This window comes from Ruditapes philippinarum, unplaced genomic scaffold (assembly GCF_026571515.1).
Source record: "Ruditapes philippinarum isolate M1 unplaced genomic scaffold, ASM2657151v2 ctg8434_1_1_1_1, whole genome shotgun sequence".
NCBI classification, from domain to species: Eukaryota; Metazoa; Mollusca; class Bivalvia; order Venerida; family Veneridae; genus Ruditapes; species Ruditapes philippinarum.
The window spans coordinates 16,144-35,832 of NW_026866676.1; the positions used below are offsets into that span (position 1 = coordinate 16,144).

At 30.1% G+C, this 19,689-nt stretch overlaps 1 protein-coding gene across 1 annotated transcript; it reads left to right on the top strand.

The window, feature by feature from the left end:
• Positions 1–238: 238 nt before the first annotated feature.
• On the top strand, positions 239–18,877 carry LOC132733312 (uncharacterized). The gene is made up of 20 exons (XM_060719931.1): positions 239–248; positions 435–627; positions 756–1,047; positions 1,997–2,059; positions 2,923–2,988; positions 3,478–3,540; positions 4,636–4,698; positions 5,557–5,622; positions 6,114–6,176; positions 7,269–7,331; positions 8,194–8,259; positions 8,752–8,814; positions 9,908–9,970; positions 10,827–10,892; positions 11,383–11,445; positions 12,540–12,602; positions 13,458–13,523; positions 14,013–14,075; positions 18,018–18,083; positions 18,511–18,877. Exons 1-20 carry the CDS (start codon positions 239–241, stop codon positions 18,694–18,696), a joined length of 1,707 nt encoding a protein of 568 aa, XP_060575914.1. The 3' UTR covers positions 18,697–18,877.
• The last annotated feature ends 812 nt before the right edge of the window (positions 18,878–19,689 follow it).

Here is a 19,689-nt window from a genome sequence, read left to right on the forward strand (position 1 = left end):
CGGCTATAATTTTTGTTTTTCTTAAAAATCAATATATTAAAGTAAATTAGGATAAATATTTGAAATGGTTCCACTTAATTGACACATGCGATGTTATAAATGAAAATTGGCATTTTTTTTAAATACTTTCCGAGTTCAATTAACTTATAGCGTGAAACCATTTTGTATTTACCTGTTGTAGTTAAATCTGAAATCTGAAGATATATATAGGAAATGAAAAATACTCTAAGCTTGAAAAATGTCTAAAGGTAAAGAAATGACCTATTGTAATTTTGTAACATTCCTTAAACTAAAATATTTCATAATTTTACAAAAACATCTGGAATTTGGTATTGTACAAGAAGATAAGTTCTAAACATGACCGTTAAAGAAAAAAAACACTTAATGTATTTCTTCTACAGTTCATACATGTATGGTAACATTTTAAATTTCAGGTGAAGGCGTTTTTACAACCAAAACCTTTTCTAAAGGAGAGTTCCTATTGGAGTATAGGGGTCAATTAATTGATAAATACAGCCTTGCAAGAAAGTTAGAAAAGAGCTATGACGAGAAAAACGAAGGGAGTTTTATGTATTTCTTCAAATACAATAGTAAAACTCTATGGTATGTTCTTTTACTGTTTAACATGTGAATATTTTCAGCTCACATTTGTACAAAATGCTCCAACTGAGCTATTATGATCAGTCTTAATCCGTCGCAAATGCCCTCAAAGATCATATTCAGTTGATATGTAGACATTTTTATAAGTGTTTAAGATTCGATTCTATTGGACTACTTGGCTTTAACAAAACCAGTATGTTCTTGAATAACAATATAACTCTATTACAAAATGTTAATTTTACTTTCAGCATTGATGCAACTGAGGATATATTCTATTCCGGTAGAATGGTAAATGATTCAAAGAAAGGTACTGTTAAAAACAATGCAGAGATGAAGATAATACCAGTGGATGGAAAGCCTCATCTTTGCTTGTTTGCTAATAGAGACATTGCCGTCAATGAAGAGTTAAGATTTGACTACGGAGTAGACACTTTACCTTGGAGAACGGTATGTTTATGCTCCAATTCTACATCCTGGTGAATGAACCGATAAAAAGGGACAATTCTTTTTACGAAATGACTTAAATAGTACTGCTCGTATTTCCAAATCAATACATCAGGGAATTGTTTCTGTTCAAGTGCATCGTTCTGTGGATGTCTACATATTCTTTTCAAGTCTCAAATTCAGCAAACGCTTAAAAAGTGAATTCATATGTTGATAACAATATAGATATGTAAGAATTGTACGGTGTTTACTGTCAGGATGTGTTTTCTACTTCAGAATAGTTCACAATTTATCATACGCAATTATTTACTTCATTAAATGATAGGTTAAATCATGTTTACATTTGTTTTTATTGTGTTAATATTTCTCTTGAACTTTCGCTGGCTGATTAGGTCCTAATTCATAAAGTGAGTGAAGCAATAACCGACCATTTACAGAACGATGCACTGGTACATGTTTCTTTAATACCTATTAACATGTTAGCAGTCGAATATGATAGAATAAGTATTCATTGTAAACATATAAGTGCCCATGTAGATTTTATCTGAGGTAATGACGACATATTCTTTATAGTACTGTGCATAATTTATGTTTATCCGCATTTTTGCTATTCGTTATTTAGTTATTGATAAATAAACAATGATGCAGACATGTTACATTAGTTAAAAAATATTCTATTCCCAAAATATATAGAATTTACATATACATTTATATAGCCATACTTTAACATAAATCAGGACAGGATGAGAACGAAAGACATAGTCATATAAAATTTTCTCTTTGTAACATTAACAATTGAAAACAGTGAAAATTACAAAAAACGATGATTCAGTTGCAAATGTTTAGTTTTTTTATAATTTATTGAGTTTAGTGATTATCTGTTATGTGTATTTTTGTCTTCATTTGATTTGTTTGTCCTCATTTTGATGTGCATAATTTTGGTTCTTGGTAGGCTGATAAAGATGTCGGTAATGGCAGAAATCACTTACATATCGAAGACCCAGAGGATGTTTTTGTAAGTTCTACATTAATGCATTTTGTCTCAATATTGGCTTAATATAACTTTACTTGTTTTGTGAAAGTGTAAAGTCCACATTTTCATTGTAAACTTTCAGTAGATTCATACAGGAAATAAATATGGTTTTAGGGTATCACAGTAGAGCAATATTTTCAGAATCGTTGAGTTTTCAACTGAATCATTTTGCGTTTAAAGATACCAAAATATCTTACAGAGAAGCTGACGAATCAGGCATTATCTGCATAAGTGTTATATACTGGAAAGCATATAGTAATCCTGTAATTCGTCCGTTTTTCCACCTGTCTGCAATGAATGTAGTCCACAATTTACTTATCCCTTAACAATCACAGAACAATGTGCTTAACAGTGTGCTTTGGCAGTAATGTTCTTTGTTTTTCTATCTGATCGATTGATATTAATCTAGTGTGTGTAATATTGTCCTCGTTTGTGCGCTTTGTCCTTATTTTGATGTGTGTGTATTTCATTCTTGTTTTAATACAGGCTTATAAAGATCATTATCATGTTATAAACCAATAAGCTCAGAAAATGTTGTGTTAAAGTCTACAGTGATATAAATTTGTCTAATATCAGCTGATGAATTTAACGATTGTCTACGTATTCATTTAAAGATTTAGCAAATACTTGACAAATGAATTCATATTTTCGTAACAGCACAGATATATCAGAATTGTACAGTATTTTATGTCGGAAAGTGTTTTTCTTTGTACCTCAGAGAAGTTCACAGTTTATCATATGCAATTATAAACCTTATTAAATGATGCTTTTTAAATTTTGTTTACATTTGTGTTTTTTTTGTTCTCGTTTGCAATTGGGATTATATTACGCTTGCACTTTTGCAGACTGTTGAAGTCCTTATTCATAAAGAGAGTGGAGTAATAACCGAACATTCACAGAACGATACACTGGTAAAATGTTTCATTAATTCACACACGACTATGATTAAATTAACATTTAAAGTAAACATTTTAGTTCCCAATTTGGATTTAATTTCAAGTCAGAGAGTCATATTCTTTATAGTTCCGTGCATATTGAAGCTATATATGTTGTAAGTAGTTTATGCTGAACATCCTTTATGGCTTTACATACTTATCTGGATGCTTATTATTTATTGCGTGTAATATAACTTTTTTTTATCTTATGCACATTTTGCTATACGTTATTTCAATATTGTTAAATGTACCATAATGCAGACAAGTTACATTCATAAAAAATAATTAAATTGATATGGGAGTCATAGAACGATGTATTTATCATTGATTTTCAGTTGCAGATTGTTAAGAGCTTGCTCATTATGTATATAATTTACTGATTTTCTGATGTGTGTATTATTGTCTTCATTTTATTTGTTTGTCCTCATTTTGATGTGTATTATTTTCACTTTGGGTTTTTGGTAGGCTGATGAAGATGTCGGAACTGACAGAAATCACTTACATATCGAAGACCCAAAGGATGTGGTGGTAAGTTCTACATTCATGCATTTTGTCTAAATATTGGCTGAATATAACTTACTTGTTTTATCAAATTGTTAAGTATCTACAGGAGTGTCCACAAAGTCTTTGTAAGTTTTACTAGATGCATAGAGAAAATAAATATGTTTTTGAGAGCTGCACAGAAGATATTTTTTTCAGAGTCGATGCATCATTTTGCATTAAAAATACTTATTTATTTCACAGAGTAGCTTATGGAGCAAATTGTTTCTTTATAAGTGGCATGTACCAGAAGGAACATAAGTATCACACTGTCCGTCCGTTTATCTTATCCGTCTGTCCGCCATAGGTCTTGCCCGCTTTCCATCTCTCTCTAAATACACATGTCGGAATCAGAGAACAGCGTGTTTTACAGTATGTTTTGACTGTCAGATTCTATTTAACCTTTGTGTTTTTATATGATCGACTGATATGGATCTAGTGTGTGTGATATTGTTCTCATTTGTGCGCTTTGTCCTTATTTGGATGTGTGTGTTTTTCATTCTTTTTTTATGCAGGCTTATTACGATAAGAGCCATGTAATAAACCAAGAAACTCAGAAAAATGTTGTTTAAAATTCCTTAGTGATATAAATTCTTCTGATATAATCTAACGACTGTCTACGTATTCTATGCAAGATATAACAAACGCTTGGAAAATGAATTCATCTTTTAAGAACAATAGAGGTATATAAGAATTATACGGTATCAAGTGTCAGTGTGTGATTTCTACTTCAGAATAGTTTTCAATTATTTAGTTATTGATAAAACAAACAATGATGCAGACATGTTATATTAGTTTTAACATATTTTATTCTTTTTTTTCTTTCTCTTTTAGATTTCATCCGCATTTTTTCTATTCATTATTTAACTATTATTTAATAAACAATGATGCAGAAATGTTACATTAATAATTGAAAATAATTATAAACGTTTTTGGAGTCACCGAAACGAAGTATCAGTTGCAAATATTTAGTTGTTCTTTTTTCATAAGTTATTGAATTTAGTGATTATCTATTATGTGTATTTTTGTCTTCATTTGATTTTTTGTCCTCATTTTGATGTGTATTATTTTGGTTCTTGGTAGACTGATAAAGATGTCGGTAATGGCAGAAATCACTTACATATAGAAAACCCAAAGGATGTTTTGGTAAGTTCAACATCAATGCGTTTTTTCTCAATATTGGCTGAATATAACTTTCTTGTTTTATGAAAGAGTAAAGTATAAACAGAAGTGTCTACATTTCATTGTAAATTTTCACTAGATTGAAAGAGAAAATAAATATAGTTTTAGAGCTACACAGAAGAGCAATAATTTCAGAGTCGTTGAGTGTTTTCAACTGCATCATTTTGCGCTTAAAGATATTTATATATCTTACAGAGTAGCTGACGAATCAAATATTATCTACATAAGGTCATATACCGAAAGCGTATTGTAATCATGCTGTTCGTCCGTTTGTCTGACTGTGTGCCATGAATTTAGTCCACACTTCGCTTATCTCTAATTAACCATGTCGAAGTCACAGTTTTCTTTGTATTTCTATGTGATCGATTGATATAAATCCAGTGTGTGTAATATTGTCCTCATTTGTGCACTTTGTCCTTATTTGGGTGTGTGTGTGTATTTCATTCTTGTTTTAATACAGGCTTATAAAGATCATTATCATGTTATAAACCAATAAGCTCAGAAAATGTTGTGTTAAAGTCTACAGTGATATAAATTGGTCTAATATCAGCTGATGAATTTAACGATTGTCTACGTATTCATTTAAAGATTTAGCAAATACTTGACAAATAAATTCATATTTTCGTAACAGCACATATATATCAGAATTGTACGGTATTTTATGTCAGAAAGTGTTTTTCTTTGTACCTCAGAGAAGTTCACAGTTAATCATATGCAATTTTAAACCTTATTAAATGATGCTTTTTAAAAATTTGTTTACATTTGTGTTTTTTTTTTGTCCTCGTTTGCAATTGGGTTTATATTACTCTTGAACTTTTGCAGACTGATGGAGTCTTAATTCATAAAGAGAGTGGAGTAATAACCGAACATTCACAGAACGATGCACTGGTAAATGTTTCATTAATTCAAACACGACTATGATAAAATTAACATTTAAAGTAAACATTTTAGTTCCCAATTTGGATTTAATATCAAGTTAGAGAGACATATTCTTTATAGTTTCGTGCATAGTTAAACTATATATGTTGTGAGTAGTTTATGCTGAACATCCTTTATGGCTTTACATACTTATCTGGACGCTTATTATTTATTGCGTGTAATATAACTTTTTTTTTATCTTATGCACATTTTGCTATACGTTATTTCACTATTGTTAAATGAGCCATAATGCAGACAAGTAACATTCATAAAAAATAATTAAATTGATATGGCAGTCATAGAAAGATGTATTTATCATTGATTTTCAGTTGCAGATTGTTAAGTGCTTGCTCATTATGTATAATTATAATTTACTGATTTTCTGATGTGTGTATTATTGTCTTCATTTTATTTGTTTGTCCTCATTTTGATGTGTATCATTTTCACTTGGTTTTTGGTAGGCTGATGAAGATGTCGGAACTGACAGAAATCACTTACATATCGAAGACCCAAAGGATGTTGTGGTAAGTTCTACATTCATGCATTTTGTCTAAATATTGGCTGAATATAACTTACTTGTTTTATCAAATTGTTAAGTATCTACAGGAGTGTCCACAAAGTCTTTGTAAGTTTTACTAGATGCATAGAGAAAATAAATATGTTTTTGAGAGCTGCACAGAAGATATTTTTTTCATAGTCGATGCATCATTTTGCATTAAAAATACTTATTTATTTCACAGAGTAGCTTATGGAGCAAATTGTTTCCTTATAAGCGGTATGTACCAGAAGGAACATAAGTATCACACTGTCCGTCCGTTTATCTTATCCGTCTGTCCGCCATAGGTCTTGTCCGCTTTCCATCTCTCTCTAAATACACATGTCGGAATCAGAGAACAACGTGCTTTACAGTATGTTTTGACTGTCAGATTCTATTTAACCTTTGTGTTTTTATATGATCGACTGATATGGATCTAGTGTGTGTGATATTGTTCTCATTTGTGCGCTTTGTCCTTATTTGGATGTGTGTGTTTTTCATTCTTTTTTATGCAGGCTTATTACGATAAGAGCCATGTAATAAACCAAGAAACTCAGAAAAATGTTGTTTAAAATTCCTTAGTGATATAAATTCTTCTGATATAATCTAACGACTGTCTACGTATTCTATGCAAGATATAACAAACGCTTGGAAAATGAATTCATCTTTTAAGAACAATAGAGGTATATAAGAATTATACGGTATCAAGTGTCAGTGTGTGATTTCTACTTCAGAATAGTTTTCAATTATTTAGTTATTGATAAACAAACAATGATGCAGACATGTTATATTAGTTTTAACATATTTTATTCTTTTTTTCTTTCTCTTTTAGATTTCATCCGCATTTTTTCTATTCATTATTTAACTATTATTTAATAAACAATGATGCAGAAATGTTACATTAATAATTGAAAATAATTATAAACGTTTTTGGAGTCACCGAAACGAAGTATCAGTTGCAAATATTTAGTTGTTCTTTTTTCATAAGTTATTGAATTTAGTGATTATCTATTATGTGTATTTTTGTCTTCATTTGATTTTTTGTCCTCATTTTGATGTGTATTACTTTGGTTCTTGGTAGACTGATAAAGATGTCGGTAATTGCAGAAATCACTTACATATAGAAAACCCAAAGGATGTTTTGGTAAGTTCAACATCAATGCATTTTTTCTCAATATTGGCTGAATATAACTTTCTTGTTTTATGAAAGAGTAAAGTATAAACAGAAGTGTCTACATTTCATTGTAAATTTTCACTAGATTGAAAGAGAAAATAAATATAGTTTTAGAGCTACACAGAAGAGCAATAATTTCAGAGTCGTTGAGTGTTTTCAACTGCATCATTTTGCGCTTAAAGATATTTATATATCTTACAGAGTACATGTAGCTGACGAATCAAATATTATCTACATAAGGTCATATACCGAAAGCGTATTGTAATCATGCTGTTCGTCCGTTTGTCCGACTGTGTGCCATGAATTTAGTCCACACTTCGCTTATCTCTAATTAACCATGTCGAAGTCACAGTTTTCTTTGTATTTCTATCTGATCGATTGATATAAATCTAGTGTGTGTAATATTGTCCTCATTTGTGCACTTTGTCCTTATTTGGGTGTGTGTGTATTTCATTCTTGTTTTAATACAGGCTTATAAAGATCATTATCATGTTATAAACCAATAAGCTCAGAAAATGTTGTGTTAAAGTCTACAGTGATATAAATTGGTCTAATATCAGCTGATGAATTTAACGATTGTCTACGTATTCATTTAAAGATTTAGCAAATACTTGACAAATAAATTCATATTTTCGTAACAGCACATATATATCAGAATTGTACGGTATTTTATGTCAGAAAGTGTTTTTCTTTGTACCTCAGAGAAGTTCACAGTTAATCATATGCAATTTTAAACCTTATTAAATGATGCTTTTTAAAAATTTTGTTTACATTTGTGTTTTTTTTTGTCCTCGTTTGCAATTGGGTTTATATTACTCTTGAACTTTTGCAGACTGATGGAGTCTTAATTCATAAAGAGAGTGGAGTAATAACCGAACATTCACAGAACGATGCACTGGTAAATGTTTCATTAATTCAAACACGACTATGATAAAATTAACATTTAAAGTAAACATTTTAGATCCCAATTTGGATTTAATATCAAGTTAGAGAGACATATTCTTTATAGTTTCGTGCATAGTTAAACTATATATGTTGTGAGTAGTTTATGCTGAACATCCTTTATGGCTTTACATACTTATCTGGACGCTTATTATTTATTGCGTGTAATATAACTTTTTTTTTATCTTATGCACATTTTGCTATACGTTATTTCACTATTGTTAAATGAGCCATAATGCAGACAAGTAACATTCATAAAAAATAATTAAATTGATATGGCAGTCATAGAAAGATGTATTTATCATTGATTTTCAGTTGCAGATTGTTAAGTGCTTGCTCATTATGTATAATTATAATTTACTGATTTTCTGATGTGTGTATTATTGTCTTCATTTTATTTGTTTGTCCTCATTTTGATGTGTATCATTTTTCACTTGGTTTTTGGTAGGCTGATGAAGATGTCGGAACTGACAGAAATCACTTACATATCGAAGACCCAAAGGATGTTGTGGTAAGTTCTACATTCATGCATTTTGTCTAAATATTGGCTGAATATAACTTACTTGTTTTATCAAATTGTTAAGTATCTACAGGAGTGTCCACAAAGTCTTTGTAAGTTTTACTAGATGCATAGAGAAAATAAATATGTTTTTGAGAGCTGCACAGAAGATATTTTTTTCAGAGTCGATGTATCATTTTGCATTAAAAATACTTATTTATTTCACAGAGTAGCTTATGGAGCAAATTGTTTCCTTATAAGCGGTATGTACCAGAAGGAACATAAGTATCACACTGTCCGTCCGTTTATCTTATCCGTCTGTCCGCCATAGGTCTTGTCCGCTTTCCATCTCTCTCTAAATACACATGTCGGAATCAGAGAACAACGTGCTTTACAGTATGTTTTGACTGTCAGATTCTATTTAACCTTTGTGTTTTTATATGATCGACTGATATGGATCTAGTGTGTGTGATATTGTTCTCATTTGTGCGCTTTGTCCTTATTTGGATGTGTGTGTTTTTCATTCTTTTTTTATGCAGGCTTATTACGATAAGAGCCATGTAATAAACCAAGAAACTCAGAAAAATGTTGTTTAAAATTCCTTAGTGATATAAATTCTTCTGATATAATCTAAAGACTGTCTACGTATTCTATGCAAGATATAACAAACGCTTGGAAAATGAATTCATCTTTTAAGAACAATAGAGGTATATAAGAATTATACGGTATCAAGTGTCAGTGTGTGATTTCTACTTCAGAATAAATTTCAATTATTTAGTTATTGATAAACAAACAATGATGCAGACATGTTATATTAGTTTTAACATATTTTATTCTTTTTTTCTTTCTCTTTTAGATTTCATCCGCATTTTTTCTATTCATTATTTAACTATTATTTAATAAACAATGATGCAGAAATGTTACATTAATAATTGAAAATAATTATAAACGTTTTTGGAGTCACCGAAACGAAGTATCAGTTGCAAATATTTAGTTGTTCTTTTTTCATAAGTTATTGAATTTAGTGATTATCTATTATGTGTATTTTTGTCTTCATTTGATTTTTTGTCCTCATTTTGATGTGTATTACTTTGGTTCTTGGTAGACTGATAAAGATGTCGGTAATTGCAGAAATCACTTACATATAGAAAACCCAAAGGATGTTTTGGTAAGTTCAACATCAATGCGTTTTTTCTCAATATTGGCTGTATATAACTTTCTTGTTTTATGAAAGAGTAAAGTATAAACAGAAGTGTCTACATTTCATTGTAAATTTTCACTAGATTTAAAGAGAAAATAAATATAGTTTTAGAGCTACACAGAAGAGCAATAATTTCAGAGTCGTTGAGTGTTTTCAACTGCATCATTTTGCGCTTAAAGATATTTATATATCTTACAGAGTAGCTGACGAATCAAATATTATCTACATAAGGTCATATACCGAAAGCGTATTGTAATCATGCTGTTCGTCCGTCTGTCCGACTGTGTGCCATGAATTTAGTCCACACTTCGCTTATCTCTAATTAACCATGTCGAAGTCACAGTTTTCTTTGTATTTCTATCTGATCGATTGATATAATTCTAGTGTGTGTAATATTGTCCTCATTTGTGCACTTTGTCCTTATTTGGGTGTGTGTGTATTTCATTCTTGTTTTAATACAGGCTTATAGAGATCATTATCATGTTATAAACCAATAAGCTCAGAAAATGTTGTGTTAAAGTCTACAGTGATATAAATTGGTCTAATATCAGCTGATGAATTTAACGATTGTCTACGTATTCATTTAAAGATTTAGCAAATACTTGACAAATAAATTCATATTTTCGTAACAGCACATATATATCAGAATTGTACGGTATTTTATGTCAGAAAGTGTTTTTCTTTGTACCTCAGAGAAGTTCACAGTTAATCATATGCAATTTTAAACCTTATTAAATGATGCTTTTTAAAAATTTTGTTTACATTTGTGTTTTTTTTTGTCCTCGTTTGCAATTGGGTTTATATTACTCTTGAACTTTTGCAGACTGATGGAGTCTTAATTCATAAAGAGAGTGGAGTAATAACCGAACATTCACAGAACGATGCACTGGTAAATGTTTCATTAATTCAAACACGACAATGATAAAATTAACATTTAAAGTAAACATTTTAGTTCCCAATTTGGATTTAATATCAAGTTAGAGAGACATATTCTTTATAGTTTCGTGCATAGTTAAACTATATATGTTGTGAGTAGTTTATGCTGAACATCCTTTATGGCTTTACATACTTATCTGGACGCTTATTATTTATTGCGTGTAATATAACTTTTTTTTATCTTATGCACATTTTGCTATACGTTATTTCACTATTGTTAAATGAGTCATAATGCAGACAAGTAACATTCATAAAAAATAATTAAATTGATATGGCAGTCATAGAAAGATGTATTTATCATTGATTTTCAGTTGCAGATTGTTAAGTGCTTGCTCATTATGTATAATTATAATTTACTGATTTTCTGATGTGTGTATTATTGTCTTCATTTTATTTGTTTGTCCTCATTTTGATGTGTATCATTTTCACTTGGTTTTTGGTAGGCTGATGAAGATGTCGGAACTGACAGAAATCACTTACATATCGAAGACCCAAAGGATGTTGTGGTAAGTTCTACATTCATGCATTTTGTCTAAATATTGGCTGAATATAACTTACTTGTTTTATCAAATTGTTAAGTATCTACAGGAGTGTCCACAAAGTCTTTGTAAGTTTTACTAGATGCATAGAGAAAATAAATATGTTTTTGAGAGCTGCACAGAAGATATTTTTTTCAGAGTCGATGCATCATTTTGCATTAAAAATACTTATTTATTTCACAGAGTAGCTTATGGAGCAAATTGTTTCCTTATAAGCGGTATGTACCAGAAGGAACATAAGTATCACACTGTCCGTCCGTTTATCTTATCCGTCTGTCCGCCATAGGTCTTGTCCGCTTTCCATCTCTCTCTCTAAATACACATGTCGGAATCAGAGAACAACGTGCTTTACAGTATGTTTTGACTGTCAGATTCTATTTAACCTTTGTGTTTTTATATGATCGACTGATATGGATCTAGTGTGTGTGATATTGTTCTCATTTGTGCGCTTTGTCCTTATTTGGATGTGTGTGTTTTTCATTCTTTTTTATGCAGGCTTATTACGATAAGAGCCATGTAATAAACCAAGAAACTCAGAAAAATGTTGTTTAAAATTCCTTAGTGATATAAATTCTTCTGATATAATCTAACGACTGTCTACGTATTCTATGCAAGATATAACAAACGCTTGGAAAATGAATTCATCTTTTAAGAACAATAGAGGTATATAAGAATTATACGGTATCAAGTGTCAGTGTGTGATTTCTACTTCAGAATAGTTTTCAATTATTTAGTTATTGATAAACAAACAATGATGCAGACATGTTATATTAGTTTTAACATATTTTATTCTTTTTTTCTTTCTCTTTTAGATTTCATCCGCATTTTTTCTATTCATTATTTAACTATTATTTAATAAACAATGATGCAGAAATGTTACATTAATAATTGAAAATAATTATAAACTTTTTTGGAGTCACCGAAACGAAGTATCAGTTGCAAATATTTAGTTGTTCTTTTTTCATAAGTTATTGAATTTAGTGATTATCTATTATGTGTATTTTTGTCTTCATTTGATTTTTTGTCCTAATTTTGATGTGTATTACTTTGGTTCTTGGTAGACTGATAAAGATGTCGGTAATTGCAGAAATCACTTACATATAGAAAACCCAAAGGATGTTTTGGTAAGTTCAACATCAATGCGTTTTTTCTCAATATTGGCTGAATATAACTTTCTTGTTTTATGAAAGAGTAAAGTATAAACAGAAGTGTCTACATTTCATTGTAAATTTTCACTAGATTAAAAGAGAAAATAAATATAGTTTTAGAGCTACACAGAAGAGCAATAATTTCAGAGTCGTTGAGTGTTTTCAACTGCATCATTTTGCGCTTAAAGATATATATATATCTTACAGAGTAGCTGACGAATCAAATATTATCTACATAAGGTCATATACCGAAAGCGTATTGTAATCATGCTGTTCGTCCGTTTGTCCGACTGTGTGCCATGAATTTAGTCCACACTTCGCTTATCTCTAATTAACCATGTCGAAGTCACAGTTTTCTTTGCATTTCTATCTGATCGATTGATATAAAGCTAGTGTGTGTAATATTGTCCTCATTTGTGCACTTTGTCCTTATTTGGGTGTGTGTGTATTTCATTCTTGTTTTAATACAGGCTTATAAAGATCATTATCATGTTATAAACCAATAAGCTCAGAAAATGTTGTGTTAAAGTCTACAGTGATATAAATTGGTCTAATATCAGCTGATGAATTTAACGATTGTCTACGTATTCATTTAAAGATTTAGCAAATACTTGACAAATAAATTCATATTTTCGTAACAGCACATATATATCAGAATTGTACGGTATTTTATGTCAGAAAGTGTTTTTCTTTGTACCTCAGAGAAGTTCACAGTTAATCATATGCAATTTTAAACCTTATTAAATGATGCTTTTTAAAAAAAATTTTTACATTTGTGTTTTTTTTGTCCTCGTTTGCAATTGGGTTTATATTACTCTTGAACTTTTGCAGACTGATGGAGTCTTAATTCATAAAGAGAGTGGAGTAATAACCGAACATTCACAGAACGATGCACTGGTAAATGTTTCATTAATTCAAACACGACTATGATAAAATTAACATTTAAAGTAAACATTTTAGTTCCCAATTTGGATTTAATATCAAGTTAGAGAGACATATTCTTTATAGTTTCGTGCATAGTTAAACTATATATGTTGTGAGTAGTTTATGCTGAACATCCTTTATGGCTTTACATACTTATCTGGACGCTTATTATTTATTGCGTGTAATATAACTTTTTTTTATCTTATGCACATTTTGCTATACGTTATTTCACTATTGTTAAATGAGTCATAATGCAGACAAGTAACATTCATAAAAATAATTAAATTGATATGGCAGTCATAGAAAGATGTATTTATCATTGATTTTCAGTTGCAGATTGTTAAGTGCTTGCTCATTATGTATAATTATAATTTACTGATTTTCTGATGTGTGTATTATTGTCTTCATTTTATTTGTTTGTCCTCATTTTGATGTGTATCATTTTCACTTGGTTTTTGGTAGGCTGATGAAGATGTCGGAACTGACAGAAATCACTTACATATCGAAGACCCAAAGGATGTTGTGGTAAGTTCTACATTCATGCATTTTGTCTAAATATTGGCTGAATATAACTTACTTGTTTTATCAAATTGTTAAGTATCTACAGGAGTGTCCACAAAGTCTTTGTAAGTTTTACTAGATGCATAGAGAAAATAAATATGTTTTTGAGAGCTGCACAGAAGATATTTTTTTCAGAGTCGATGCATCATTTTGCATTAAAAATACTTATTTATTTCACAGAGTAGCTTATGGAGCAAATTGTTTCCTTATAAGCGGTATGTACCAGAGGGAACATAAGTATCACACTGTCCGTCCGTTTATCTTATCCGTCTGTCCGCCATAGGTCTTGTCCGCTTTCCATCTCTCTCTAAATACACATGTCGGAATCAGAGAACAACGTGCTTTACAGTATGTTTTGACTGTCAGATTCTATTTAACCTTTGTGTTTTTATATGATCGACTGATATGGATCTAGTGTGTGTGATATTGTTCTCATTTGTGCGCTTTGTCCTTATTTGGATGTGTGTGTTTTTCATTCTTTTTTTATGCAGGCTTATTACGATAAGAGCCATGTAATAAACCAAGAAACTCAGAAAAATGTTGTTTAAAATTCCTTAGTGATATAAATTCTTCTGATATAATCTAACGACTGTCTACGTATTCTATGCAAGATATAACAAACGCTTGGAAAATGAATTCATCTTTTAAGAACAATAGAGGTATATAAGAATTATACGGTATCAAGTGTCAGTGTGTGATTTCTACTTCAGAATAGTTTTCAATTATTTAGTTATTGATAAACAAACAATGATGCAGACATGTTATATTAGTTTTAACATATTTTATTCTTTTTTTCTTTCTCTTTTAGATTTCATCCGCATTTTTTCTATTCATTATTTAACTATTATTTAATAAACAATGATGCAGAAATGTTACATTAATAATTGAAAATAATTATAAACGTTTTTGGAGTCACCGAAACGAAGTATCAGTTGCAAATATTTAGTTGTTCTTTTTTCATAAGTTATTGAATTTAGTGATTATCTATTATGTGTATTTTTGTCTTCATTTGATTTTTGTCCTCATTTTGATGTGTATTATTTTGGTTCTTGGTAGACTGATAAAGATGTCGGTAATGGCAGAAATCACTTACATATAGAAAACCCAAAGGATGTTTTGGTAAGTTTAACATCAATGCATTTTTTTCTCAATATTGGCTGAATATAACTTTCTTGTTTTATGAAAGAGTAAAGTATAAACAGAAGTGTCTACATTTCATTGTAAATTTTCACTAGATTTAAAGAGAAAATAAATATAGTTTTAGAGCTACACAGAAGAGCAATAATTTCAGAGTCGTTGAGTGTTTTCAAATGCATCATTTTGCGCTTAAAGATACTTAAATATCTTACAGAGTAACTGACGAATCAAATATTATTTACATAAGGTCATATACCGAAAGCGTATGGTAATTATGCTGTTAGTCCGTTTGTCCGACTGTGTACCATGAATTCAGTCCACACTTCACTTATCTCTAATTAACCATATCGAAGACACAGTTTTCTTTGTATTTCTATCTGATCGATTGATATAAATCTAGTGTGTGTAATATTGTCCTCATTTGTGCACTTTGTCCTTATTTGGGTGTGTGTGTATTTCATTCTTGTTTTAATACAGGCTTATAAAGATCATTATCATGTTATAAACCAATAAGCTCAGAAAATGTTGTGTTAAAGTCTACAGTGATATAAATTGGTCTAATATCAGCTGATGAATTTAACGATTGTCTACGTATTCATTTAAAGATTTAGCAAATACTTGACAAATTAATTCATATTTTCGTAACAGCACATACATATCAGAATTGTACGGTATTTTATGTCAGAAAGTGTTTTTCTTTGTACCTCAGAGAAGTTCACATTTAATCATATGCAATTATAAACCTTATTAAATGATGCTTTTTAAAATTTGTTTACATTTGTGTTTTTTTTTGTCCTCGTTTGCAATTGGGTTTATATTACTCTTGCACTTTTGCAGACTGATGGAGTCTTAAATCATAAAGAGAGTGGAGTAATAACCGAACATTCACAGAACGATACACTGGTAAATGTTTTATTTATTTACACACGACTATCATAAAATTATCATTTAAAGTAAACATTTTAGTTCCCAATTTGGATTTAATTTCAAGTCAGAGAGTCATATTCTTTATAGTTCCGTGCATAGTGAAGCTATATATGTTGTAAGTAGTTTATGCTGAACATCCTTTATGGCTTTACATACTTATCTGGATGCTTATTATTTATTGCGTGTAATATAACTTTTTTTATCTTATGCACATTTTGGTATACGTTATTTCAATATTGTTAAATGAACCATAATGCAGACAAGTTACATTCATAAAAAATAATTAAATTGATATTGGAGTCATAGAACGATGTATTTATCATTGTTTTTCAGTTGCAGATTGTTAAGTGCTTGCTCATTATGTATAATTATAATTTACTGATTTTCTGATGTGTGTATTATTGTCTTCATTTTATTTGTTTGTCCTCATTTTGATGTGTATTATTTTCACTTTGGTTTTTGGTAGGCTGATGAAGATGTCGGAACTGACAGAAATCACTTACATATCGAAGACCCAAAGGATGTGGTGGTAAGTTCTACATTCAGGCATTTGAATAAAATTAACATTTAAAGTAAACATTTAAGTTCCCAATTTGGATTTAATTTCATGTCAGAGAGACATATTCTTTATTGTTCCGTGCTTAGTGAAGCTATATATGGTGTGAGTAGTTTATGCTGAACATCCTTTATGGCTTTACATACTTATCTGGATGCTTATTATTTATTGCTTGTAATATAACTTTCTTTTATTTAATATTATCCACATTTTGGTATACGTTATTTCAGTAACGTAAATGAGCCATAATGCAGACAAGTAACATTCACAAACAAAAATATATAAAATGATTTTGAAGTCATAAAACGATGTATTTATCATTGTTTTTCAATTGTAGATCAGTGCTTGTTCATTATGTATGTAATTTACTGATTATCTGATGTGTGTATTTTTGTCCTAATTTTATTTGTTTGTCCTTATTTTGATGTGTATTATTTTCACTTTGGTTTTTGGTAGGCTGATGAAGATGTCGGTAATGACAGAAATCACTTACATATCGAAGACCCAAAGGTTGTTGTGGTAAGTTCTACATTCATTCATTTTGTCTAAATATTGGCAGAATGCATAGAGGAAATAAATTTGTTTTTTGTAGCTGCACAGAAGAGAATTTTTTTCAGAGTCGATGCATTATTTTGCATTAAAAATACTAATTTATTTCACAGAGTAGCTTATGAAGCAAATTGTTTCTTTATAAGTGGCATGTACCAGAAGGGACATAAGTATCACACTGTCCGTCCGTTTATCTTATCCGTCTGTCCGCTATACTCTTGTCCGCTTTCCATCTCTCTCTAAATACACATGTCGGAATCAGAGAACAACGTGCTTTACAGTATGTTTTGACTGTCAGATTCTATTTAACCTTTGTGTTTTTATATGATCGACTGATATGGATCTAGTGTGTGTGATATTGTTCTCATTTGTGCGCTTTGTCCTTATTTGGATGTGTGTGTTTTTCATTCTTTTTTTTGCAGGCTTATTACGATAAGAGCCATGTAATAAACCAAGAAACTCAGAAAAATGTTGTTTAAAATTCCTTAGTGATATAAATTCTTCTGATATAATCTAACGTCTGTCTACGTATTCTATGCAAGATATAACAAACGCTTGGAAAATGAATTCATCTGTAAGAACAACACAGTGATGTTAGAATTGTACGGTTTTGTGTCTCCGTGTGTGGTTTTTACTTTAAAATAGTCTTCATTAATTGATGCGTTTTAGTATATGTTTACATTTGTGCTTTTGTCCTCGTTTTTTAATGCGTTAAAATTATTCCTGTACTTTTGCAGACTGATGCAATCCGGATTCATCAAGAGAGTGAAGTAATAACCGAACATTTACAGAACGATGCACTGGTAAATGCTTCTTTTAATTACATGACCTTGTTAACCATCGACTATTATAAAATAAACATTTGATTTAAACATTTTATTATCCAATGTAGATTTTATCTGAGGTTATAAAGACATATTCTTAACAGTTCTGTGCATAATTAAGCTATATATGTTGTGAGTATTTAAAACCAATTATCTATTATGACTTAAAATATATATTCAGCTAACTTCTTGATAATTTGTTGTTCGTCATATTTATTTTTTTAAGTTAACCGCATTTATGCTATACGTTAATTTACTTTTGTCAAATAAACAACGATGCAGAAATGTAACATTAAAAATTAAAAAAATAATGAAAACCTTTTGGGAGTCACAGAAACGACGTATTATCTTTGTGTTTCAGTTGCAAATGTTTAGTATTTTTCATCACTTCTTTTGGTCCTTTTAGGCTGATAAAAATGTCGGTAATGGCAGAAAGCACTTACATATCGAAGACCCAGAGGATGTTTTGGTAAGTTCTACATTAATGCATTTTGTCTTAATAGTGGCTGAATATAACAAATTTGTTGTATTGATGAGGGTATATATGATATTCTACATATTCTTTGTAAGATTACACTGGGTGCAAAGCTGAAATAGATGTGGTTTTGAGAAATACACAGATGTGCAGTATTGTTCAGAGTCGATGTATATTTAAACTGCATTGATTTGGGTTGAGAGATACAAATTTAGCAGAGTAGCTGATGAATCAAGTATTGTTTTCGTTAGTTTCATATATAGTGATCCAAATGTCCATCAGTTTGTCCGCCATGAATCTTGTCCGCGCTTCATCTCTCTCTAAAGAAATACATTGGAACCACAGAACAATGTACTTAAAAGTATGATTTTACTGTAAGATTCCATGTAACCTTTGTATTTCTGTATGATCGACTGATACAATGTTGATATGTGTAATATTGTCCCCATTTGTGCTCTTTGTCCTTTTTCGGGTGTGTATTTATTCACTTTGTTTCAATGTAGGCTTATGAAGATCAGGGGCATGTAAATGACCAAGAAACCAAGAAAGAGCTTATGTTAAGTTCTTCTATGATATAAATTGTAAATAGGACATGAGATTTTTCGGATTTCTAGTGAAATCTAATAGTACATCAAGTGTTGAAAAATAGCAAATTAGGTGGTTATGCATATATATACAAAAACTTTTGATAATTACTTTTGATGGAAAATAAATATGGAAAATACATGTATTAAGTTCAAACCTTTTTTTTAAGGTTTTAGTACATTTGCATGCATTTAAATAAACGAACATTTTTTACTTAAGTGTGGTGTGTATGATTATTCTCATTTCACAATAAGCCATTTGTAATACCGTATTTCGACATTCATTCATGCACAGGCTAATGGAGACCTTGACCATGAATTTGGGAAAGACGATCAAACAACAGTGGAAGTTCTTGACTTTTGTGCGCCTGATCTCCCAACAAAAATCTTTTTTTGTGTTGTTAGACCAAATAAAGTAAGTTTTTTTTCTTGAAATGAGTTTTTATCCTGAGAAACAGTCATGTGTTTGTTTGGAAAAGAAATAATTATATATATGTATGTTTTCTGTTTTGGTTTGGGTGTTTTC